Consider the following 25579-nt stretch of genomic DNA (forward strand, 5'->3'; position numbering starts at 1 on the left):
TCCTGTCCCACCAAGGTGCTCAGAAAAAAAAAAAAAGTTTTAAAGCTTGAAGTTAAATAAACAAGTTAGGAAATACACTAAAGACCAGAAAGGGAGGAGGGAGGGGGGAAAAAAAGCTTGTTACGTTTTTATTTGTGTAGTGAATAAGTTTTTGGTGATGGTAGTGTTTAGTTCATGCATTTTCAAACTCACCCTTCACGCTTTGATGTTTCTGCTGCTGAAAATAATCTTTCGAGCCTCTAGCGCATCGCAGCTCCTGCGCCCTGGGCAGAATCGGAATCCTCTCAAATATGCTGGGTCGTTTGGGGATGAAATCTAGCAGAGGTGCTGACATCTCAGGGGGGCTCTGCTGAGGCTCCGTGTGGTCACCGCCGTTACTGACAGATACTTTAAAGGACATCTGAGGATTCAAGTGAGCTTTACCAGCGCCGGGACGAGCCACCCGCGGCAGATCCTTCTGAGACGCTCCCTGGCATTTGTCGCTCACCTCGACGCGGGCGCTGCCTTTCTGAGCCGCGGCGAGCTCACAGTGCATGTCCGCTTGCGGCTGCTGCTGCCCGGGCTCCCGCCGCTCTCCTGCACCGAGGGCACACGGGCTGTCAGCGCGGGCGGACCCGCCGCCGCAGCCCCCGCCTCAGCGCTGTGCCCTCCGTGCCGCCGCCTCCCGCCTCAGCCCCGCGCCGCCAACGGCCGGTAACCGCCGCGCGTGAGGCGGCGCAGCCCGCACAGCTCACCCCGCAAACCTCACCCCGCTGCCCTCATGCCGCGGCCCCCGCCCGCTGTCTCACACACACCGGCCGGACGGGGGAAGACGCGGGGCGCTCGGACCCCGGCGGCGGCTCGTCCGTGAGAGACGGGGCGGCCGATGCCGCGCGTCGGCTTCGCTCCCTCTCTAGGCAACACTGCCGGGCTGCTCGTAGCCGCTCCCGGGAAGGCGAGCGCGGCCGGGAGGGGCGGGGAGGGGACCCGGCACACGGGCGGGTTGTTTGGCGGCCGGTGCCTTTCAGCTGAGGCATCCGAACAGCGGCCGCCCCGGCAACCACGGACGCGGTGGCAAAGCGGGTTCGCCACCGCCGGGCTCGCCGCGGCCCCCGAGTCACCGGTCCCCGAGGGAAGGAGGGAGGGGGGAGAGCCCGGCCGGGCGCGGTGACAGCCGCGCCCCCGCGCTCCTACCTGGGAGGGGCCGCCCGGGGGGACGCGCTGCCCGCCGGCTCCCGCCGCCGCGCCGGGCGCACGGGCTCAGCCCCACTCCCCCGCCGCAGGGCCGGCTGCCAGAGCGCAGGCGGCCCGGGCCATTACCCTGGCGCGGCGGCGGGGCCAGCCGGGGCGGGCAGGGGGAGGGCTGTGCCGCCGGGGCCGCCCCTCGGGGTTTGGCAGCGGGGTACGCCCGCGGGACGGGTCCGGCTGCGCGTCAAGCAACGCATCAGGGGGACCGCAGTTAGCCCGTGCTTGCGGGGGCCAGTGGGCCAAGGTCAGCCTGAGAATAGGTGTGCCCTGGGTCCGCACCTTCCTGGTGCCCGCCCGGTGCGGAGAGTCCCTGCAGTTGCCCACTTGCCTCCCGAGCGGTCCGTGATTTTCCCTCCCGCTGCCATGGGCCCGGACCCTTTCCCTTTGCCCGCGGTCGTCGAGGATCCTTGTGCCTGTCCCCAGGCAGTCTGCTCAGGCGTGCGGCTGCCCCGGCACTGCACACCCACAAGGCAAGCCGCCCCTGAACAGCCGGCAGTGCCCTATAAACAGCTAGTGTGCGAAAGCCACAGCCACTGCCGCATGTCACAGCGGAGCAGCAGGAGAGAGCACAGCCTTGCCAAGGACAGGGGCTGGGAAGCAGGAGATGTGTTGGAGGTGGGTACAACCTGGTCAAGAGATCTCTCTGGTGATGCAGTTCCAGCCGCATTCAGCGCTTCAGTCTATGGATGTGCCTCATTCCCTGCCTGCCCCACAGGTGCAGGAATTGTCCGTGCCCACACAGACAATTAAGCTAGCTCAGAGCAAGCACCACAGCATAGTGACATTTGCACTGGCTCCTCCTGGGCCAGCTTGGGTCTGGAAGCAATCTGGTTGGGTTTATTAGCTTGGGCCTGATTCCAAACAAACGCAGGCTGAGCCATGATGTGCAGCTTTGCACCAGAGAGCTGTATTAGCCCACACTTTCCTGGCTCAGGGATGCCTGCACCCTCCTGCCCTACATGCTGCTGTCAGCACAGGTGCAGCACAGCAGGTCTGTAACACACCAGGACAGCTTGAAGATAGGAGAGACTCAGAGTCAGCCCTGATTTACATGGGTGTAAATCAGACAGACATCTGGCTGGAAATCCTGCTTGTTCACAGCAAACCTAAAGGAGAGGCTTGGGAGATTTAGCACAAGGAGGAGGGACAGCTACTGAACTGGCATCTTGCTACACCCCTCCTGAGGAGAGTCATGCAGCGAGACAAGAGATCTTCATCTTCCTGTAGCACAGATGCTGCACAGGGTGCCTCACTCACAGTTTTATCCAGCCCTTAATAACGCCTGCCACGCTGCAGTGTACAGAGTACAGGAATGGTCAGGACAGCAGGGCATGACTTTTTCTTGGCAAATGCTATGAATGTTGTGGATTTAGTGGGAGGGAAGCAAGTCTCAATAAAAGATACAAGATCTTGAGATAGAACAAGTAGTTCTGGGAGAAGCAGTACTAATGACTCTCATTTGCAATGCCTCTCCTCATTCCTGCCTAGCGTGGATGACCTGGGGTCTACCAAGCAGGGAACTTGCCAGCCTTTTCCCTCAATAATAGCAGTAATAGGGTCTTTTTCTTCTGTAGGACCACATCTTAAATTGTCAGAAGTTAATAGCTGTCTGTCAAATGTGGTTGAAAACTGGTAAATGCCCTCTGAATATCTTAGTGGGAACAAGAAGCTACAAAAAAGGAAAAAATCCCCACCTTACCCCTATGGGAAACAAAACTGAATATTAACTAGCTGGCACAAATGCTGAATTGGATGGTAACATCCTAGGGATTTATGAAAACAAAGTAAAAATTTTCAGTGTACATTAAAACATCACCTCTTAGTGCTCTGCTAACCTATGTGCCCACCCCCAGTTGTGTCCATTCATGGGGCCCTCAGGACCAAGCTGTTCTTTTTCTTTGATTTGGAAATGCTGAAGGCACCTGGCAGTACTACCACAAGCAGTAATTATTTAAGACAGAAATACACCACGGCAACAGCCTGAACCTCAGTTGACATGAAGAAGCAGTAAAATTTACAGAGGAAAATATTATTCCAGAACACAGTGTAACCAGAGAAATCCCACCGCTTCCAGTGCAGGAAATAAATAGCATTTAGGTGGATCTTGAATGTGGGCTCATCTTGTGCAAATTATTACAGCTATATTGATACATGCTGCCCAAATATCTGGAGGGAGTTTCCTAGAAAACAGGGAGTTTTGGATATATTGTGTACCTTCCTGGAAGGATTTTCTTTAGTGGTTAGGGATTTTCCCACAGCAGGCAGGGAGAAGCTCGTTAACCCTCATCACTGCATTCTGTACCTGAGGTCGTGTGTGTCCTGCTCTGAACCGCTGTTGGTTTTTTGATCAGCAATACCCAGAACTTTCTGCAGAATACCGGCAGGTGCCGCCAGTGGCTCAGCAATCGCCCGGGGCTGCGCTGCTCCACGGGCAGGAGCAGGCACGGAGTTCCTGTTCCCGCTCCATGTGCTGGGCACCCTCTGCAAGCCAGGCAAGGTTCAACTGAAGCACATCGCAGCTCCAAGCTCCAACAGCACAGAGGGTAAAGGCCCTTCACACCGAGATGGATTTCTCGGTGGCAGATGGTGTCACAGAAATACAGACCTCACAGCCCAAGCTGCAGGTATCCCCGTATTCCTCCCACAGGAAACGAGGCCCCATGGACTCAAACCTGCGCTCACAGCCCTGTTTCCTCAGGTTTGGGTAAGGCATTTGGCAGCTGCCCTGTCTGTGGTGGGACTGTGCAGCTGGGGATGCCCAGCCCTGGCCCTGAGTGAGAGAAACAGGTGGTGCATGGACATTCAGGGCTGGATGTGTCTGATAGAGACTTGACTCCTAGAGCTGTTGAAAAGCAACTATTTGGTCACTCTGGCGAGTCCACAGACGTGGAGGAACAAGTGCTGGGAGAAACAAATGCTCCTTGAATAACTGTACTAATGCAAGAGTTAAGTAGTCCCTTTTCCTACTGAATCAGAAGACACTTCATGTTTTGGTTCTGGAACAAAGGTCAGGCAAGTGCAGTCGTGGCTGCTGAGACTGCTCCATGCCCTGGGTCACCACGACTTTGCTGCATGCACGAGCTGTACAGCACACTCTGATTCACCCAATGTTGTCACCACATCCATGAGCTAGATGGGCGTCTCCCTTCTTGTGTCCTTGGGAAAACCAGTCACTGGCCTCTCTCCCCCATGACAGCAATAGTCTGCCCTTAGGAAAGTGGGGGGAAGATTTCACTGTATTGGCCTTCTTGTTCAACATTCCTGGTTGCCAGGGGCCATGGTTGTTGGTCATCGCATGGTCACAGTTAGGCCACTTTGCTCTTCTCTCTATTAATGATGTCACCATCAGCAAAGCAAACCTTTCAGCTGTGGCAGACAGGCCATCTTCAGTCCCTGCTTCATTCTGAGTCACATATGAAAGGTGGGGTTGCAATTTGGTATAAAAAACATCCAGAGGAATGAAACTGCTTGCCTGAATATCCCCTCTCTAGGTCAAGTGAGTAGGACACAGGTGCTGATTAGAGACTTGCCCATCTGCCCATTCACTCCTAGCTGGTGACTAAAGAGAAGACAGGTAATAGTCTAAAGGCTAGCTTGGGCCAGAGTGAAATTGTACCAGTAAGGAGAAGTTGTTTTAAACAGTTTGATACATTTTCCCTACTGACACCAGCGATGAACAGATCATTGCCATGACAGTGTTTTCAGGTGCTTTTGCAGATGCTCCTTGCTCTGAACTGTCCCTGTGCTCACAGCTGCACAGGCAGACACAGTTTCTGCCTGGAGAGCTGGATACACAGGAGGACAGTGAGAGATCATCTGTAACAGGAGGTGGGAAAGGACCCTGCATGAAGGAGACTCCAGTTCACCAAATGCAGCCTCCAAAGCTCTTTACCTCTGTCAGGAAGGGATGGCTGTAACCAGCCACCGTCACAAACCGGATCTTGGAGGAACTCGGAGCAGCTGAAACCTCCCGCTGCCCCAGCAGCTCCGTGGGAGGAGAGGAATGAGGCAGAACCGATACAGTTAAGGTGAGCTGCACACCGCAAACAAGCAGAGGTGAAGTATTAATCTGTAGTTCACATATTGAAGTCATCTCTTCCAGGAGGGAACAAAAGAAGATTTTAAAAGGACACATTTGAAATTGTGAGAACTTTGTGTAACTGCTGCAGTGCAGACAGAGGTGGGAGGTGTTACCAAAGCATTCTCTTAATACTGGGCAAAACAAGCTCTCTGCTGGGAGAATAACAAACTTTATTATAAATAACCTGGTTGCAAAGGAACTGTCAATTTACACACAGCAGTTTATTTACAGAGGCCTGCCAAGTCCAGACTTGTTTTTGCTTTAATTTACTGCACCACAGATAGCAAAAAAGAAACAACTAAACAAAAACTGAGCCAAAGGAATTGTCTCTGTGAGTATGCTCGTTTCTTAGAGATTGCCCATATCCCTTTAAGGCAGCACAAAGCCCTTCTTTATAGTGGTTTGAAAATGACCTCCTAAATTAAGGCAGCAGGGTCAAACTGACCACACATTATCTAGTGATGGACTCAACTATTGCCTCATAACTTACAGATTTGTTTATAGTTCTTGTAGTTAGAAAAAAGAAATTCCTCAGATTATGCTGACTTATCTTTTAGACACAAACTTCTACAATAGCAGATTTTGGGAAAATCACATGGTAATCTTGAATCCACCTTTGTCTTGCAGAAACTGCGAGAAACAACCATCATCTCCAAAAGCCACTGTAACACTACAGATCCCTCCTGCCTCTCCAGTTAATTGGCAGATCATTCCTGGGAACTTTGAGGAAAATGCCTCTAAAGAAGGGTCCAAGCAGGATGTGGTTGCTTACACCTGCAGTTTTTTCCTCAAACATTCATCTGTACTATTTCTCTGCATCAATCCATAAATAGATCTGTCTCTCACATCACGTATACACATTATAGGTAGTAAAATAAACTTCAGTCATAAACAAACAAACAAAACCCCCTCAGAACAGCACAACTTAAGGATGTTCAGCTTGTAAAATCCAGTCCTTGGCACTGGGATGTGCCAGGACTAGAATTGCTGGTACAAGCTTGACTCATGCCTACTCTAAATGAGTTACAGAACTGGAGTTATAACATGACCCCCAGTTATTTTGCCTAGGGTTCCATATATTCAATGCACTGAAGAGAGTGGTTGCTGAATGAGCAACTAGTCACTCTTCATTGGCACAGTGTCTGGGCCACACAGTGAATGTATTTACTGAACACCAGCCAAGCCCTGTGCAGAATACAGAATTATTCATTTACTCCAATGCGTTTCTTTGGTGTCCATCTCTACACCAACATTTCATTATCATCACTGGAGGTGAGGGAGGGTGGGGTCAGGCTAAACCCCATTTCACAACAGGGGCCCAGAAGCCAAAATCTTTGTTTTGAGTGCCAAACTTGTGACAAAGATCAACTGCTTCCCTCACCCTTTGTTCCAGGTTATTTAGCATTTCCCATCATTGTCTATGGTAAAACTCATTTCCAGTTCCATTGGTTAAATTCAACCCTTGGTGTCCCAAACAGAACATGCAGAATCTGGGAGACTTGCAAAGTGGCCACCTGTGAAGAGCTGAAGTGCTGTAGAGGATCTCTGTGCAAAGCACAAAAAAGATAAACCCATATTTCCCTGGCAGTTTTCAGCTTGCACTAATTACAAGAGTGGACTTCTCTTCCAAAAACACACTGTGGTTGCTGATAAAGCTTTCCCAGAACTGACTGCAAGTGTGTGCAAACACAAAAACCCCTCACTATCCAACTCTGAGATGCAGCCATGCTCAACCCAAAACTTTTACCACCCCTGACAAGGTCCACAGTCTGTACCTGCTCTGAGCAGTGACCTCTGGCAGTGAGCAGACAGGAAACCCAGTGCCTTACAGAGCTACTGCCCCATCTCCCTGCTCCTCAGAGCTTGCCCTGGAGATGGGCAGAGTCTGTCTCTTGAGCTGAAACTTCAAACACTAGTAAGCCCACAACTAGAATTTGCTTAGCAAGAGCTAAGAATGATGCTTACACATAACCCTCAACAATCTTTGACTCACAGACAGTTATATATTTCCATTCCTAATTCCTGCAAAATTCCTCCAGGGCTCTTGTCATACCTTTTCAGACAAGATGCAGTTATATACAACAGCCCACTCCAGCCCTGTGTTTTAGGAGTCAGATTTAAAAGTGGAGTTATTTAAGAAGTGAAAGGCAAAGCCTGTCATTTTTTGTGTGTTTTGGGCAGGGATAGAGAGGAACTCAGAGTACACTCAGCACTGGTTCCTTTGATGATTGCATGAGTACATACATGTGGCTTAGGCCAGAGTTTTCTCTGCAATTCTTACTGTAGGGACTGAAAAGAAACTGAAGAGGAAATTCCTGTGCCATCACCATTTATTGGATGAATCAGCTTGCATATCCAACAGGGAACTATTCCCACTTGAATTTGTGCTTTGTTCTCATGGTAGGCTCCAGAGACTCCATGTTCATCTGTCTCCTGACTGACTAGCTCTACTGTAGTCCCAAGATTTTTTTAAGGACAGAAAGGTGATATCTTCTCTAGGTTATTTTTTTGTTTTCTGAAACCTGAGCATGGTGCAGGCTTTGCTCCCTCAGACACGAGGAAGCTGCACTGTTTGTTTATTCTGTGCCATTTGTGCCAATCTGCCAGATGCAAATCTCTACCATGAGTCTGGAGCAAAGGAAAGCAACATTCTACATCCCCTTACAACACAAGAGCTTGGCAAACCACATTCCAGGCATGTCCACAGCACCCAAATGCATTTAACCCACACAGCAAATACATGAACACAGTACTGGTGATGGAGAATATCAAAGACCACAGAGGGAGGAGGATATGGGGATAGTGGGGAGGATTGTCAACTTGCAGTGTGGTGTCTGTGATGATTCCACACAGACTTTACTGTTCTGTTGCATCTTTGGGAAGAAGCGGTGATGGGAGTGGTGGGAACGTGGCTGCCATGGGTGTGTGAAGCCCTGCAGCTCCAACACACCTGCTTGAACAGGGAAAGCACTGTGAGCTGCCACCATTCATCCACAGGGAAAGGGGAGAGCTCTGTATGTGGGAAGGCACCTCCACAGCCAAGGGTGTGCTCCTGAGGCCACCTCCATGGATTCCATACCTCCACCCAGCCCACAGGTGGCCACGGGCAGGAGCTGGGGGAGGCCTGGCAAGCACAGAGCCCAGCCTGCACCACTTGCCTGTGACTGAGCAGGTACAGAACATCCATCAGCAGGAGCCTGGCCCTTCCCTGGCTGCCCTGGGAGCTGCAGGAGCAGGTGGGAGCTGGGAAATGGCTGCTGTAGGCCTCAGGACACGAGCAGAGCACACACAATGCAGCCTCTGTTCAAAGCACGTAGCAACAGAATCGAAAGCACTTCATCTCAAGGGGCATTGAGGCCTGGAGCCATGACTGGCACCGGGACAACTCTCCAGAGTGGCAGAGCTCCTGCTGAGGGAGCGAGTCCTGCCTGCCTCCCGTGGATACAGCACTGTATCCTGGCTTCGAGGACCAGGGCCTCTGCATTTGTCCAGCCACAGTCTGAATTTTCAAAGCTGTATCTCAGAAAATGAAGCAAGATAGGTTTTTCCCAGATTTATAACTGAATGCTCAGGAGCTTAAGCCTCTGTTTCATTACTCCACTGTAACAGGAACACAGATCTGAACCATCAACCACGTACCTCTCCAGAGCTGCAGTGGATATCATTTCAGGTACTCTTGATTGCAGTTCACTTGTGGGAGAGGCAGGTTGTTCACGAGGTTACCAGAATACTGTTTCACCTGTGCATGCAATCCAGCAACAAGATGCAGCTCAGCTTTGAGGTGATTAAACAGATGAAGAGTACCAGGCTTGAAGGATCCAATTCAGTTGCAGCTATACAGAAACCAACTGTAAAAAGTCTTTGTTTTTTTCCTCAGTACCCAGAATGCAGAATTGAACTCAGGAGACTCTTCCCCTACCTCACAGAGGCTTCACAGACTGATTCTTATGTTAAGACAAAAGTCTACAAAAATACTTGAAATACCACCACATTTTGCCAGGGGAATAGAATTATTCCCAAAGCCAAAACCAGAATGTTATCAGTTACTCAGCTTCAAAGGGCACCCAACATACACTTTATATTCTTGTACACTGTGATTCACAGGCATGAGATATTGTTAAAGATGCACTTTTAAGTTAAGGCTTAAAAAAAAAAAAAGTCTTCAGCTCTTTAAATATTGGAGCTGTTAAAGAAACCACAAAGCAATCAGCTTTTGAAAGCTTTTCTGTCATAGGGAGAATGCCATGAATCACACACTCATTAGCAGATATGTGCAAATCTCTACTGCAACACAAGGACAGAGCTCAACCACTTTGCCATCAAAAAGTCATCTGCATTTTTAAGCTCGTTGTTCAGAACTGTAACACTTAATTAGAACTTGCAGTTTATGGCTGTGGGAGTGTTGCAGAAAATACCACAGCAATAAAAAAAATACTGCACCTGTTCAAAACTGTGAACAATTTATTTGAAACTTTAATCTGCAGTATTTGGGTTACCAGTTACACCTGAGGTACCAGCTAAAGCACCAGGTGCACGTTGCAATGCCAAAAAATATGCAAAATAAATTATTTAATAAGTTAGGCAAGTCAAAAAGCTTCTACCTGTGGTAGAAATCAAGCACGGGGAAGCTTTAGCTTAACCTTTAAACATTGTGAAAGGCTATCTATCATCTTACTGCATTTGCTATGGGCCATCTCAAAGCAAAAAGAACAATATAATTCTCATTTTCACTACCAAATCTAACATCTGCAGTGTCTGCATTACAAAAAATTACCTCTCTGTACTGAAGAAAGCAATATGCATCTCTCAGTGGAAATTCAGGGGTTTCTCTTTTACCCAAACCTTACAGACACCCTATTACTACACAGCTGCATCACTCCAACATAACTAACCCCATGGCCATCCTCACATCTTGGGTCCTCTGTTAAAAAAACCAGAAAAACACCACAACAAAAACCACAGGATTAACAGCACTGAAGGAAAATGATAGTTTTGTTTCCTCTTATCAAACTAAATTCATTTGCAAGACCATTTAGCTTACTGTTCCCATCTTCATACTCCACACATTTTCTAATATAGCTATCACAGTAACTGGAGTCTGTTTAAAAACTGAGTAGTTAATTTTCAATTTTTTTGATAAGTTTTCAGATAAAGAGCTTTTAAAAAATAGTGTTTTTCACCAGAATCTACCAATAATGTGTACCATTTTGAAAAATTTGGATGTGCTGCAAACATCCTTTCTACCCCTCAAACAGAAAGCTGTTGATCTAAACTTTAATTCCCAGTATCATTACTTGGGAGTTTTGCTAAATGCAGTACAGTATCCTGTAAGTTTCTGGATAGATCAGAACTTGGTTTGCTAAGTCACCTTAAAGATAAAATCTGAGATGCTCCCTCTCCAGGCAGTATTTGTGTGCTAATAATGCCTTTCTGCACACCCATTTTACTCTGAAGGAACATTTCCAGCTTACAGAGGAGCAGCATGTTTTATTCCTGGGCACATCTGTTTCCTACACTTAAACTCCACTCTTGATCTTAAAGTGTTATCAACTAAATTTATGAAGCACTTAAGCACTAAGTGAATCTACGTGAATCTCTCCTCAGCCCTTAACAGAAGAGAGTAGGGAAAGAACACAGTGTGAAAAATAATGGAAGATGTGAGTGTCAAAATAACTCTGGCAATCTTAAATGTCATAGTCTTACCTAGAAAGAAGAACTGGCACTTTCTCATTTGTAAGTGATATTAAAAGAAGGCAAGATGAATTTTACAAGTTTTATTATACAAAAAATGATCCAAAGCCATCAGAACTCTTCTACAGTTCTAAAAGTTTTGTTCTGCAACTTATACTTCCATATGCTTTTCCAAAAAGCCAATGTAAAAAGCCTCATTAGTCCCACTTTCTTCTTAGCAAGAGTCTTGAAAAAACCAACCATAGCTGCATCAAAATTTATTCTTTGTAGTCCAGGAATTGCTGAAGTCTTTTCTTATGTTCTGTAGACACTTGTACAGCACTAGAAACAAATGCAGAACATTTTACATTAGAAGTAATACAGCACAAAATTAAAGTCTCATGCCAAAATTGAGTGTACATTGAAATCAATTACACTGAAGCTAAATTTTATGAAAAACCATCTATGTTCCACAACAAAGAAGCATATTAACCCTTGAAACTGTCAATTCTTATCCTCAATAGCTTCTAAAAAATACCTATACCAGGAAACCTTGCCCATTTCCTTACCTCTAAACAGCAAGTGGTTCACTTGCAAGGATGATTTAGGTAAGAAAGAATCTCCTGAAATGATCCCTCCTGTATACTGAGCACTTCTAAACTGAGGGACATTTCATCCCCAGAGGGAGAGATGGGCAGATACTACAGGAAGTTTCAGTCCCACATATTCTAAGGCCAAGTATGGAAGTTTGCCTGCTGGGAGAGTGGCTGAGAAGAGCTGTTGGACAACCAGGCAGCAATGGAATTTCATTATTTGGACCCCTCATAGGATTTTCTCCCTGCAGAACAATTGCCTCTAGTTGATTTATCTTCTTTTCAGCAGCTCAGATTTATTAAACAAGTGGTATTCATGAACTGCTTCTAAAGAGTTCATGAAAAGTCACTAAGAAAAATTGCCCAGAAATCTATGAATAATAAATTTGAAGGGGGACCATATATCTACACAGGAACTTTTTAAGGTTCCACAAATCAAAAAAACCCTAAAATACCACATAATAATAATGAGCAGAAGGGATTTTTTCACCTAAATCTAGATTTTTCACAGGTCCTACAATAACATGAATTAAACTAAATTTAACAAGGAAGCAATCATGAGGAAGTTCTTACTTCAAGTGTTCTCCAAAGACAGTAGTTATCCTGTAGAGAGCTGTTTTCAGAGAGGCTCTAAGTGCAAATCTTAGTGTTTTGTAGGATGTGTCCACCAAGCTCCCTGAAATCCGGGGAGGTTTGCTAGAAACATGTGGCAGTTTGAAATGTCTGTCTACGACCTGATGAGAAAAACAAACAGATTCCTGTCATCTGTTCAATTCTTTCATAATGTAACTAGAGACATGTTTGTGTCAAATAAAGCAAAAACAAAGTGTGAGTTCAGAAATTCCACCAAGACACACAAAAATGTTTTGGAGACTGAGCATTTCCCAGCCATCAACAGGAACACAGAATCAAGTTCTGTGAAATTAGATTCTCTGTTTCTGAGTCTTAGGCTAAGAACATCACATGCTGCAGGAGAAGCACAGTTCTGTCCTGTATTATGACTTGTTTCTTTCACAAACAAGGGCATTGGCTTTCTTTCCCCCTGGTGCCTGTTCTTGGAATAGATGACTTACACTGAAGAACTTTAATAACCTCTAAATTCTTTCCAAGAACCTCCATTAGGGCAGTGTGAAATGGTTATGTTAATAGGACATGGATAGCCTTGGAAATAAATCTGGATTTTTTAAAACACATTACACAAACATCAGTAATTTGAGAGTAGTGTCTCTCTATTAGCAGAGCCACAGATTTTATCTCTTGAGATTTGCAATGTCTCCAAGTGCTCCACGTTGCACCAGGAATTGTGTGCAATAAATAAAGATTAAGTTCTAACTCTGCAAAAGATATTGTATTAGAATTGCTGCATCCCTGAAATAAACTCTTCAACTGAGCACACAGTAGCATTTCTTTAAAATTAAACATTGCATATTTTCTCCCACATTTTTAAACACTAAAAGGGTTTTTATTCAGCTGTTTCATAGTGTACATAGTGGCAACCAGCTGTTTTGGTTAGATTAACTGCAGAAGAGCTGTTTTAGTGGCAGCAACTTCAATGTTATGACTAGTCAGCAAGGTTATTATGTAAAATCAATAGGACTCCTCCTCCTCTCCTGAACTTGCCTTGCAGCAAGGAAAAGTTAAGTTTTACCTCCTGAAGAGTCAGTAGCGTGTTCAGGATAGCTGGCAGTGTAGTTTGGACAACTCCAAACTGATCTTCAGTGAAGGAGGCTGCTACCAAGTGAGACAGACCTTTAAAAACAAGAAATTTGTTGTAATTAATGCTTCAAAAGGTGAGAATTCAGTATCAAAGTTTATGGTGTTGCCTGAAGATTCCACCAATGTGCTGGAAATACCTCCAGACTTGCTGCTGTCAGCTGAAAGTCACCTCAGCTCTGGACCACTCACTGATTTGACAGGTGTATAATAGCTTGAGGTTGGTAAAGCAAGAGAGATTATATAAAAATTATGTGTGATTCCCATCTCCAGACTCTCTACATCCCAAACCATCACCTTCAATCTGACACAGCATGGCACATTGGCCCATAAAACACACCAAGGAAAATGATCAACTTTGCACAGTCAAATGTAATGGAAGATTCTGTCAATATCAGTATTTACTCACAACTTTGAAAGAAACAATAAAAATCCAAAATGTAATTTCATACTGTCATTGTTCTTCTAATTCTCTGCAAACCATCCTTTTGTTTATTTGCTAAGTTATTATCTGAGAGCCTCCCTCAGCTCTCTGATAAACACAGACCCAGAGCCTTTAGTCAGAAAAGCTGTTGTAAAAAGGCATCATAAATCTGTCACTAGAAAAAATGTAAAAGTGATACATGGGTTCACATGAGAGAGAAGCACCAGAAATCAAGTTCAGGAATCTGTACAGAACATAAAGTAAGAGATCTCACATGGGATCTCAAAACTAACAAGTGAATTACAGTTTAGTCATGTTGGTGTCTGAAATGCAGTTGTGTTTTTATCAAAAGCATTTCAAATACTTTTATTGGTACATTTATAAAGCACAGAGCTCTGAGAGTTTTCCATGAACCAGCAGAGTGGATCACCTGGAAAGCACTTACCTTCCAAAGCCCAGATGTGCATTTGGGCATCACAGAAAACAGCCTGGATGGAGGCTTCTGGGTGCTGAGAAAGAAACCAAAGTGCTGTGAGTGAACTTTATAAATAATATTGCCAAACTTGCAGCTTTCAGAACAGACCTGCAAGGCCAACAGATCTTGGGAAATAGCCAGAAAAATCTGATCTAAAGTAGAATTATTTTTGGACAGAAGCTGTCCACAATGCTACAGCTGTAAGTGAGGAAGGAAAAAAAGAGGATATACTAGCTAGTTTTCAAGGGCTAAGAACACTTTAAGTAAAATAGAGTTTCTAATCAGATTACTTTAAAAAAAACATTGTAATTCTTATTTTCTGGTATGGGACAATGCTGCTGTGAAACCACAGCAAGGAAGAAGCTGTACTTATGGAAAGCTTTAGATGAAAATACAGGATTTAAAGCCATTACTTGTGTCCCAAACACAGGACAACCCTTACCTTGCTGAAGAAATACATTATCAATGCACGTTTGGACAAGAAGTTTTTTATCTGAAAAGAAACAAAAGATTAAACATGTCATCTGCATTTATTTAAGGCATGCACAGTTGGTCCTTCTCTACCCTACCACCTTCACACAGCAAAAAGGCATTGGGAGTGAAGGATTTGTGGTATATAAGTTAAGTAGAGAAGGAAGTATTCATTCCATAAAATGGAAAATTCTTCCAGAAAGGTATCATCTAAGCTGCACCCCCTATGCACTGAAATTTTACTCCACCTGTTCTTGCTTGTTCTGAAGCCATGTGTAAATAAATTTTGGCTGCACTGCCTCACTCCCAGTTCTTGCAGCAGAGAGCACTGGGGAGGGTTCATGGTGGGAACCATTCATTTGCTGATCTGCAAGAAAAACAATACAGCATTTTCAGAAAAACTGATTGCTGTCACCTTAATCCTCACAATGCAGCTCTCCAATGTCAAGGCCACTACACTTATGGCTCTGAACTCAAGTGCTGTGGAAGAATCTCTACCTGAAACCGACGTCCACAGCTTTGGTCCCCTCCTCGTGACATGGGGACTTTGGACTGTTCCATGCCAAGGAGACTTTACATCCACAGCTCCCATCTTGTAACTTAAAGCAGGAGAGCTGAAAGGTGAACCAACATCAGAGCCAGGAGACGTCTTCACAGGCATCAGGGATGGCTTAACCAGGGGAGACATGGAGGCTCTGAGAACAATGTTGGACCTCTGTGACTGGAATGACGTGTCTTCTATCCCAGCAGCTCCTAGGGACAAACAACACACTGCATGAGGACAGCAGGCTGGCACAGTGACACAGGAGATGGGTTTGTTATTTGATTGCTATTTCAAGAATTTCTGTACCAGAGCTAGTACAAAAGGACATGGTTAGCACTCTGGTCTTGCAAAGTACACATCAACATAAGCACGGAGCATTTTCAAAGTTCAAGTTTTCATCGGCTTAAAACCAGCATGTGATGAGAAAATAAATACAAAATATAAATGTAAAAATAAATTTAGATAAATTTAAATAAATTTTATTGATTTATTTATTTTACTCCTGCTAGCCAACATTACAACACCCTGATATCTATGCCCATAAAGTGGGCACTTAGCATTAAGCACTAGAAAAAAGGCTGTCCATAGAAGAATGAAAAGTCATTCTGATTGGCCTGTAAGAAAAGGCATGTCTGTCTGCAAATCCAAGGATCAGCAGCACGAGAAGAAATTCACCTGTGGCACACCAACAGTGCCTGCTGTTGCCAGGGCACTGCCTGCTAAGGGATTCCAGTACCTGGCAGCCTCGTGCTAACACAGCTGTGCTGCCAGCAATGATGCCCAAGCCTGGCATGTAAAACAGCCAAAATGCCTGAAGGCTGCTCACAGCTCAGGAGTCAGACTGGGCTTTCCCCACTCTACAGTGATATTAGTGAATCACACAAACATAAACAGAACCTAATTTTACCATCTTAAACTGATCATAAGAGCAGTTATGCAAATTCCAGAGCATCTCTTGGCAAGACTTAAATTCTCCTTGTGCTGTGTTGAACTTACTGAAACTGTGATAATCAGACTTTTTTTATTCATGCAAGTATGGAAAAAATACTGTATTGAACATAATAGCATGCAAGTAAACAAACTGAGTAAACATGACAACTGCAAGTTTTCTAGCTATTTTGGGATTACTTCAACACAAATACCTAAGATTAATTGGGGGAGGATCTTTTTGTGTGTATTTATTTGCAGAAATCCCTCATTTTCCTCATAAAATTTAATTGAGACTAAGGTATCTATTGCTACCTTCATGCTTTACAAACCTTTATGAGCACTTCCTCACATACCTGGAGTCTGAGGAGGCACTTTCAGCTCTCCCACTGGTGGCTTTGCTCTCCCATTTGCTGCTGCTGCTTCCTGCTGTGCAATCAGCCTCTGGGTCAGGTCACTGAGGAGACTCAAGCACTCCCGGGATATTGCAGTCCAGTTGTGTGGGTGCCCACCTGGCAGGGCACACAAAGAGCAGAGTTGAACCCAGCTGCTCCTCCCTGCAGCCCTCTGACAGTGCCCGTGTGCTCTCAGCAGGAGCCTCGCTGTCACAGTGCCACTCAGCTTCTGAAACACCACAGGGCATTTCCACTGTGACAGCTTGTTTGTGCTGAGAGAAGATGAAAACATGGACAGATTCAATGGATAGCTCTAAAAAGAGCTCAGTGAGACCTGCTAAGCAAGCAGGCAACACAGGCAGTTCAGCCCATCAGATCTGAAATCACTGAACAGCTAAAATGAACAAATACCACTGGTGATGTCAACACAGTTGTGAAGCAGTACAAACACTACAATTCCTGATAAGGTGCTACAAAAAGTTCCTGAGGGCTTCTAAGCAGTTTTAATTGACCCCCTCTGCCATATCTGAGTACAGCAAAAGGACTGTGCACTAACTGAAGTTCCAGCCAGTGTTTGCTCTCACAGCTGCAGTGGTGACTCAGTATTTGTTCCTGATTTCCCCTCACACCTCAACATTCAGCTTTCATACACATCTCTTAGGTTATCCAGTCTGGATTGTCTCACTGGTGCTGTGAAGTGGGCCCTGCTTTCAAAATCCTAAACCTGTGTTTCCTCCTGGCTGTCATTAAATCCAACAGACATCACAACTGATTGAGTTTAGCAGATGAAACAATATGAATATAAAATAATTAAGCAGCCTTTTGGAAAAGGCACCACAGGGAAGAAGCTTATACAGCATACCTCACAACACTACAAAATTTCTAAGAATGTTTGACTAATGATTTAAAAAAAGGGAATCAACACAAAATAATTTTTATAATTACCTGGCTGACTGAGGCTGAAGACTTCCTGTCGTCGAACAGGAGAATACTGGGAAAGTAACATCAAGTCTTGTAAGGCTAAAAACTGCAAAGAAAGGGAAATATTTTAGTGCATGCAAAATCCACTGTATTAGCTTTAAAAATATGTAGTTATCCATACAAAATCAATCCCTACCAAACAATGAGTTCACACTGGCTAAAACCAGTCATGTAACACAAAGAGAATGGAGACAAGTCCCCAAAACCTCCCTGGATGGGGCTGCAGAACTATTAAAAGCTTTAGTGATAGATCAGTTCTCAGGAGATCAAGAAGATCTAACACTTGTTTTATTCTAATAGCTCAGGCAGAAAGATATTAAGACACTAAAAAGTCTAAGAAAAGAACTGTTTTTGCAAACCAGAACTCAACTACAGTTTTAGGGTCAGTGCCTTATGGGACCAACCTATCACTGCTTTTTGTTGTGATTAAGCAATTAATGTGCTAAAACTAAAAATAAACCAGATTTCTCACAATATTCAAAACTCTATTATAAATTGGATTTTATAAATATTGGATATTATAAATTTTAATGATATCTGAGATCATGTATTAGATTTCCTGTTCCTTTAATTGTTTGTGCTGAACTCTTCCCCACCTATCCTCAGATAATGCAGCAAAGCTTAAAAAGGTCTTGCAGCCTATTGTATCTCCAGCCTTATCAGAAATCTGTAAAATCAGTAAAGGTAGAATTTACATGAGCAAGAGAATATTCTTATTTACATAACACCTCTTAAATGAGTTCTCCAATTTCTAAGTGTTAAAATCAGTAAGTACTATAAATGTTTACCATAGTCCAAAATTCTTCTTCTTTACTCACAGGTTTTAAGTAGCTTTTTACTATTGCCTTTTATAAAAAAGAAAGCCAACTCCCAACCTAAACATGAAATATTTATATTTCATTTATATAGAAATATTTAAATTAATATTTTCAATTTCAAGAGAGAACACACACACAGACGTGTTCTCAAATATGTGCTGCAGGGACAAGATATTGAGAGTACAAAGGTTTGAGAAAACAACTGCTTATGTGATAAGACTCAAAGTTGAGTTACAAAAACCTGAATGCCACTAAGCTGCTGGTTTTGCATCAGTACACCATGAGACTTCTGCTGCACACAGATCTTACCTCTAACACAATGAGTCTTCAGCTAACAGTAACAGCATGGTGAGCACCAGCAGATGTCACCACTAAACAAATTTTCATCTTTAAATGCAACGGCCTGGGAGTGCTCTGAGGCAGCTCCTCAAGGAACTAACACCTCAGTGACCAGAAGTGGTACCTGGAAGATGTGACTGGATGAAAAACACCTTTTCAGAACACACCTGAGAGGGAGAGGCAGGAGTTCAATTACCTTTATAAGGAGGGGAGGATTGCTGTTCAAGATTTTAGGCAGGCACTGGTCTGTCTCCTGAGCAAATGTTGGTTGAATGGGAAAATGATGGCTCTAAATAAAAACATCAAAATTTATGTTATACAGAGGAAAGCACAAGAAAATCTTATGAAAGAGCAGTAAACTGGCCTGGAATTTCTAACATAGAAACAAAAAGAGTTTACTCCTTTCATTTAAAATTGAAAAATCCTAGAAAATCCAGATATCTTCAAATTAATGTGCTCGTGTGGCTAATGTCACAATTTCCTGAATTTTCAGTTAACACTATGCAAATATTTAAAAGCAACTTTGGAAGTTATTTAGCTAATTAAGAAAAACAAAACCACGCGGATAAACAATTTTTTTTCATCAGCCAAAAGGGCAAAGTCCATTTTATACTTTCACAGATGGATGATTTCTTTTGTCTTCCACAGTTTTACAAGCAATACAGTAATTAGAGATGTTGACAAGGTGTTCACTGGTGCTTGTTATTATCCTTTGAGACAGGTTGCTCACACCTCAGAGCTGTTGTCATGCTTGACTCATTGTTGATCTTTTCTCAATGGAGTCACAACAACTACACCTTTCTAATTAAAGCTAATTAAACACCCCAGCAGCACTGTTTTTGCCATTTCATTCCATGAGTAATTTGCAGCAATACATTGACCCAGGATTTAAACCTCATTTTTTTTTCTCTTTTACCAAGAGTCTCTTTTTTTTTAATTTAAAAAAAATTAAATCAAGTTAGAGGAACAATTTTTTCCTCTCCAAGGAAATATCTGGAAACAGAAGCAGAGGAGTAAGAGGAACAAAACATGAATTTTGTAAGGAGCACAGGTCTTTCTATGAGAAGAAGGGAAAAGTCAATTAATGCCAGGCCTCTCTTGACTATTCAGTTACCAGCTACTATCTGTAGAGCATGCTGTGAAAATTCAAGAATTATGAGTCATTTCCTAGCAGAACTGCTTTTGAGATGAAAGAATTATCTGTGTCACACTGATGATGTAACTGGAGCACTGTCACAAGTACTGACCTCTGTGGCATAGATTTTGAAGAGCAGCCAAGCAATGTACCAGGTCATCAGGAGGAACACACCACTCAGCCAGGTATGGTAAAACAAGGAGAGATCCAATAAGCCACTCAGAGTGTCCAGAGGATGTAATTTACTGCAGATAAAATAACCAAGAGGATATAGTATTTTAGTATTCTTATTAAGAATAATTAATGAAATTAGGGAAAATAAAGATGAATTAATCATGACTACAGTTTTAGCCAATTAACATATTAAGACTCCTGGTTCCTTATTTTAAAACTAGCAATAGTCATTATAAAATAAGGATATTCCCCCTACCCTCACTCCCCCCCAAAAAAACCACCATAGAAAATCAGATAAAACTCATAGATGCAATCTGGAGTGTCCACCCTTTCTAATCCTTTAGAGACTTACAGGAAAAAAAAAAATGTGATCTCCTAATTACTATCTTAATGACAAGATGGTTCTTACAAGGGGATGCTGGTTCCTTTAGGATTCATTTCAGAAAAGGCCAGAGCTCCCCACATTCTGTGTGGGGAAACAAAGAACTGAGTCCTGCTGCCAGGCTGCACTCCCTCAGCAAAGGAACCTCTCTAGAATATTCCAAATTTCCAGCACCATGTCCTCCTACCTGTCTGTATGAAGGCCCATCGTGGTACATATCCAAACCTTTGGGATGTAACCTAGGGGTTCAAAAAGAAACTCTGAAACAAATACAACACTACAAAACACACACACAGTAGGCCAAAAAAAAGAAGACAAAAATAGAATTTATGCAGAGACAAGAGTCTGGCCTTCTAACTCACATGGACAAGGAAACAATCTGCCTTTGGGGTTATTGTGTTTCAAGAAACACAAAAAAGAGAATGAAAAAAGGCTTCAGGCTAGCAGCTGTACACTGAGAGATGTAGACCTCCCCTTTTATTGCTGCTTCTCAGCAGTGAGTTAATTGTGTTTCCTTACTAACAAAAGAGGGTTAATAGTAATTTAATATTAATTTTCACTACAGCCCAGGCAGCAGCAAAGTGCTTTTAAAGACTAAATGGAATCTGATACAGAAGCACCATACTTCTAATTTATCCCCTGATGTAAATAAAAGGATAATAGTTCTTGCATATTTTGACATCATTTAGGAGGATAATTACAACCCTAACAAAGAATTCCTGATTTTTTTTACAAAGTCCAGTGCAATCATCTTCATCAACACAGATTTTGTTTACCACATACCAAACTGCATTTGCACATGGGAGGGAGCCATCCTGCCTCCCTCCAAATAATATACCTGAGATATATATAAATATATCCAAATAATATACCTGAGAGCAAAGCCAAAGGGCTGATCTTTGCCTAAAAAATGGGATGGTTCAGCAACATTACACATTACTGGGGAGTCCTGCCCACTGCTGGATGCCAGGCTCAGCTCTGGGACACCACAGCTCCAGGCAATGGAAGCAGCAGTCCAAAGCCTGATGGATCAAAGTTTTCAAACACAGGAATTATAAATTAAAAAAAATAAGAGAATTTCAGGAACCCTTACCAAAAAAGTAATATGTGACACAGAAGTTTCTAACAAAATACAGTGATTCCACACAACTGTGTTTTATCAGGAGAGGCAAAGATCTTCTGAAACGTAAATACTTGTATTGCTAAAACCAAACAAAATAAATAGTTTAGTATTCCACATGCAGAACTAAGCAATGAGACAGTTAATAAAAATAATACAATAAAAAGCAACAAGGTACTTGAAAGCCTGAAGTCTAGATCAATTAAAAACTTAAATTAAGGTCATTCCAGGTGTTACATTTATTAATTAAGCTCCCAATCTTTCCTGACATTTTATAATCACTTCTAGTTCTTATCTTGTTTCCTTCTTGTAGCAGTGAAAATGAAGAATGGGGAAGACTGACTCAATACACAAGGGAACAAACCAAAATATCCCTGTCTAATGCAAAATAAAGGGGGAAAAAGGGGCATATTTAATATACTAGATTTCATTTACATTCTAAAAGTTCAATTAAAATGTAGGGAAAATTTAGACAAGCCTGACTTCCAGAGTCAGTAATCCTCCAAGCAGCAAAACCAATGTAACACTGATGCTTTCCTCCAAATAAATAAACTATATGTGTTTCCAAATGACTGAAGTAACCCAGATGACAACTGAAACTATGCAAATGCAACCAAAGTGATTTTTTATTTTACTAGCTTGCATTAAGGAAAAAAAAAAGAAAAAAAGGGAAAAAAAAAAAAACAAAAAGAGAATTAACAATATTGAAATAGATTTTTTTCTAAATATTCTAACTACAGCACTGCCAAAATGCTGTTTGGTTTGCTGATGAATGGTCAGGCAAATGCAGCCCACATTTTCCACTATAACACAACCAACCTTGGTTAAAGACATCTCTTGCCAAATGGGTGGGATTGTGTCACTCTGGGAATCAGGCAAAGTTAATGTTAATGGCTGCTGTGAGGCTGCAGCAACAGAAACATTTTTAAGGTGATGCTTCACACTGGTACAGATTTCTGCAGGACTCCTCCAGAGGAATTAATGGAATTTCAGTTTCCATAGTGCTACACACACAAAAAACTTTGGATGTTGAGCTCTAAGCCAGATTTAATGTGTTATTTAGACTTGAACTGAAGGGGTTTTTTATTAACTGTCAAGATTTTCAGCTTTTAGGTGACCCTTGTTGTCAGTTCCTGAAATTCATACCCAGTTTGTGCACATTGTCTTTTTCCTGTAGCTCACCTGCCACCTCAGCCAGCTTTGAACAGGCATCAGAGGGTGTAGGGTAAATGTTACAGAGTCACAGCATCCCAATTTCTGTGTTCATTTAAAAGGAGCTGAGCAGCAGGAGCAGGATGAACACTGCTGGCATTTAAAGCTGGGTGTACACTTCATCTATCAGTGACAGCAGCTGCACACAGGCAGCTCCTGCTGCCACACTCATCAATTATCCAGGCTTTTCTGAGCACTGTTTCACTCATACATGTCTTTTCACAAAGATGCTTAAAGCTCTCACCTGTATGATTGGAAATGGCAAATAATTCATGTTGTTAATAAGAAAGAAAAGGCTGTAGCTGTATCCCAAGAAAGCTCCAGAAAGCAGAAAGAAGAGGTGATACTCATTTAGGCACATCTGAGGAACAGCATCTTCTAGGCTAAAACAGAAAACTTAGAATCAATTCTGAGCTCAAAACAAAAACCTTACGAAACTCAAATCAGAAGTTTGATTTTGCTGATCTGTACATCTGATGATATCTCAGCAAGTTTTTTGCTAAAGTAGGAATCCCACCACCTGTTTTTGTAATTTATGCATTAAACATACACCATTAACCACAAGACCAGGACTTAGTTCAAGTGACAACCAACTTTTTATCAAGAATAAAGAATCCTGGAAATGTAGTTTTTCTGGTCCAGTTCTCTCTGCATTGTAACATTTACAAAGGGGAGCATTTTTTGTCCTTTAATAAAGAAAATCAACATATAATTGCTGGGTTTTGAGAATATCCAAATTCTTGGGATTCTTTTTGAAAGAAACTATCAGTAAATACATTTTACAATAAAAGTTTTGTTTATCTTTGACACACACACAGAGTTACCTTTCTGAAGGTGTGCAGGACACAGCAAGAAACTGGAACCTCCCTTTTGTCATGACTGTAGCACACCAAGCAACCAGCATTCCCATGATAGCATGAACAAAGGAATGGATCACTTGCTGAGGGTGAATAATTTTTCCTATCAGTGCCAATCGAGAGCATGGAATCGATGGCACCACTGTAAATAAAAGCAGAAAAATCATTTTTATTTCTTACCAATAAAATCTTTCATTAAAATAAAAAAGAGAACACCCCCACCATTGTCAGGATCAGTCACTAAATTATAAATGCTCATCCTATTTAATTTAGGTATCAAAGACAGTTCAATAATTCACACAACCCACCTGCATAAAATTCAACGTTGAAGATGCTGATTACTATTATCACCACAGACATCAGGAAGATACAAAAGATGACATAAGAAGTATACAAATCACTGAAAGACTCTAAAAAAATAAAAATATTTTTGTTCAGAAAATTGCAATAACACAGAAGCAACACAGTAACAGAAAAGAGCACTCAAGCAATGGAAAATAATCCACTGGAATGCTTAAAGGGGAGTAATGGCCAATGGACTTTCTAATCCCACATGAGGTCTGCCCAGCTACACAACATTTCTGCACAAAAGCAAATTTAAACTTCATAGAAACTATTTGACACCCTTATAACTGGTTTAGTTATAAGTCAACACTCAGAAGTTTGTTTTAAAAAAAACCAAAACATTAAACTGTGGCTTAAATATCACATTTCCATTCATTTAAGAAAAGCTGCAGCCATCCAGCCACACCAAAAAGAGAAGAAATTTCTTACAGAGTGGTTCTTTTGAGCTTTTCTATTTTCAAAGGAGGAAGGAAGTCAGTTCTCTCTGCCTGGAGGAGCTCAGTGATCACAGGCATTGAGCTTCCAGCTACGCAGCTCTCAATTTTCACTGCAGGCACTCAGGGGAAGTTATTCCCAGTGGCTGCTTCAGGAATTTCTCTTAGGATTCAGAGCACCTGAAGCTGTTTATGGAAACAGCAGCTGCACAGGGTGGAAGGGGAAGTGTGTCCAGGGACTCAGAACAGACAACTAAAGCACTTAACCTGTTGGGGTTTTTTTAAAATTCTGTGAGAGACAGACTCACATGAAATTGCAACACTTATTCCCACCTAGGGTTGACGGTGGCTGCTGCAGCTGTAACACAGAAACATTTCAGAGGCCAAAGACTATTCGAAACATAAGTGTAACACGATGCCACCGTCAGTTCCCGTTATCTGGGACCGAACCCAAAACAACAGAGTGTAGGGAAAAAACTCCAAAAGCCAGAAACACAAACACGAGAGAGCAAAACCAGGAGGACGCGGCCGGGCACCTACTGGAGATCCAGCGCACCGGGTGGAACGGGTCGAGGCCGCTGAGCACGATGAAGGCCGCGGTGCAGAGGGGCAGCAGCAGCACGGACCAGGTCACGGCGGCGGCCACTCGCCAGCCCAGAACCTGCGGGGACACGGCGTGAGGGACCGGGACCCGCCAACCCAGCGCCTGCACGGTGACAATGGGAGGGACCGGGAGGGGGGCCGGGACCCGCCAGCCCGGCTCCAGCACGGTTACAATGGGAGGGAGGGACCGGGAGGGGGACCGGGACCCGCCAGGGCAGCGCCTGAGGGGAGCGCACGGTGAGGGGAGCGGGGCTCACCCCCCAGAACCTGAGGGGAGACACAGTGAGGAGGCCGGGGAACGGGGACCGACACCATCCGCCAGCCCAGAGCCTGCGGGGAGCACAGAGCCGGGACTGGGGGGGATGAGCCCGAGGGAGCGCAGCCCGAGGACCGACCTGCCGGAGCAGCGCCCGCTGCCCGCCCGCCGCCCCCTCCATGGCCGCGGCCCGGCCGCCCGTTCAAAGCCGCCGCCCAACGGCCCCACGTGCCGGACCCCCGACACTTCCGTCGCGCGCGCAGGCGGCAGCCAATGGGAGGGCGCGCACGCCCGCTCCCCGGGAGTGCGGAGTGACGCCACTCGCAGTGGAAACTACAAATCCCGGCGTTCCCCGCGCGGCAATGGCGGCCTGAGGTCTCCTCCGTGTCTAAGGGGACAGAAT

At 43.9% G+C, this 25579-nt stretch overlaps 2 protein-coding genes across 2 annotated transcripts in view; both read right to left on the minus strand.

Annotated features, from left to right (window-relative positions):
• GLIS1 (GLIS family zinc finger 1) overlaps positions 1–1016 on the minus strand; it is a 186970-nt gene extending 185954 nt beyond the window's left edge. Inside the window, 3 exon segments of the mRNA XM_058030359.1 lie at positions 193–576; positions 795–827; positions 830–1016. Of these exon segments, the coding sequence (XP_057886342.1) occupies positions 193–576; positions 795–827; positions 830–1016 (604 nt within the window).
• A 10051-nt stretch (positions 1017–11067) lies between these two features.
• Positions 11068–25394, minus strand: NDC1 (NDC1 transmembrane nucleoporin). Its single transcript, XM_058030160.1, has 18 exons — positions 25316–25394; positions 24858–24978; positions 23847–23948; positions 23506–23680; positions 22926–23064; positions 21443–21551; positions 20537–20588; positions 19906–20038; positions 18855–18947; positions 17466–17547; positions 16482–16637; positions 15153–15407; positions 14903–15021; positions 14626–14676; positions 14154–14217; positions 13220–13320; positions 12145–12305; positions 11068–11320 (listed from the first exon to the last, which is right to left on the minus strand). The coding sequence occupies exons 1-18, from the start codon at positions 25355–25357 to the stop codon at positions 11257–11259; spliced, it is 2019 nt and encodes a 672-aa protein (XP_057886143.1). The 5' UTR covers positions 25358–25394; the 3' UTR covers positions 11068–11256.
• Positions 25395–25579: the final 185 nt, after the last annotated feature.

The sequence above is a fragment of the Melospiza georgiana genome, chromosome 9 (assembly GCF_028018845.1).
Source record: "Melospiza georgiana isolate bMelGeo1 chromosome 9, bMelGeo1.pri, whole genome shotgun sequence".
Classification (NCBI taxonomy): Eukaryota; Metazoa; Chordata; class Aves; order Passeriformes; family Passerellidae; genus Melospiza; species Melospiza georgiana.

Bases quoted from the DNA above. Each gene is read 5' to 3' on its own strand.
- NDC1 (XM_058030160.1), bottom strand. From the start codon at position 25,357: ATGGAGGGGGCGGCGGGCGGGCAGCGGGCGCTGCTCCGGCAG. The intron at 23,681-23,846 runs GTGGGTTGTGTG...TTTTATTTACAG, and splicing joins CAACGTTGAATTTTATGCAG to TGGTGCCATCGATTCCATGC. The intron at 12,306-13,219 runs GTAAAACTTAAC...TTTTCTCATCAG, and splicing joins CGCTACTGACTCTTCAGGAG to GTCGTAGACAGACATTTCAA.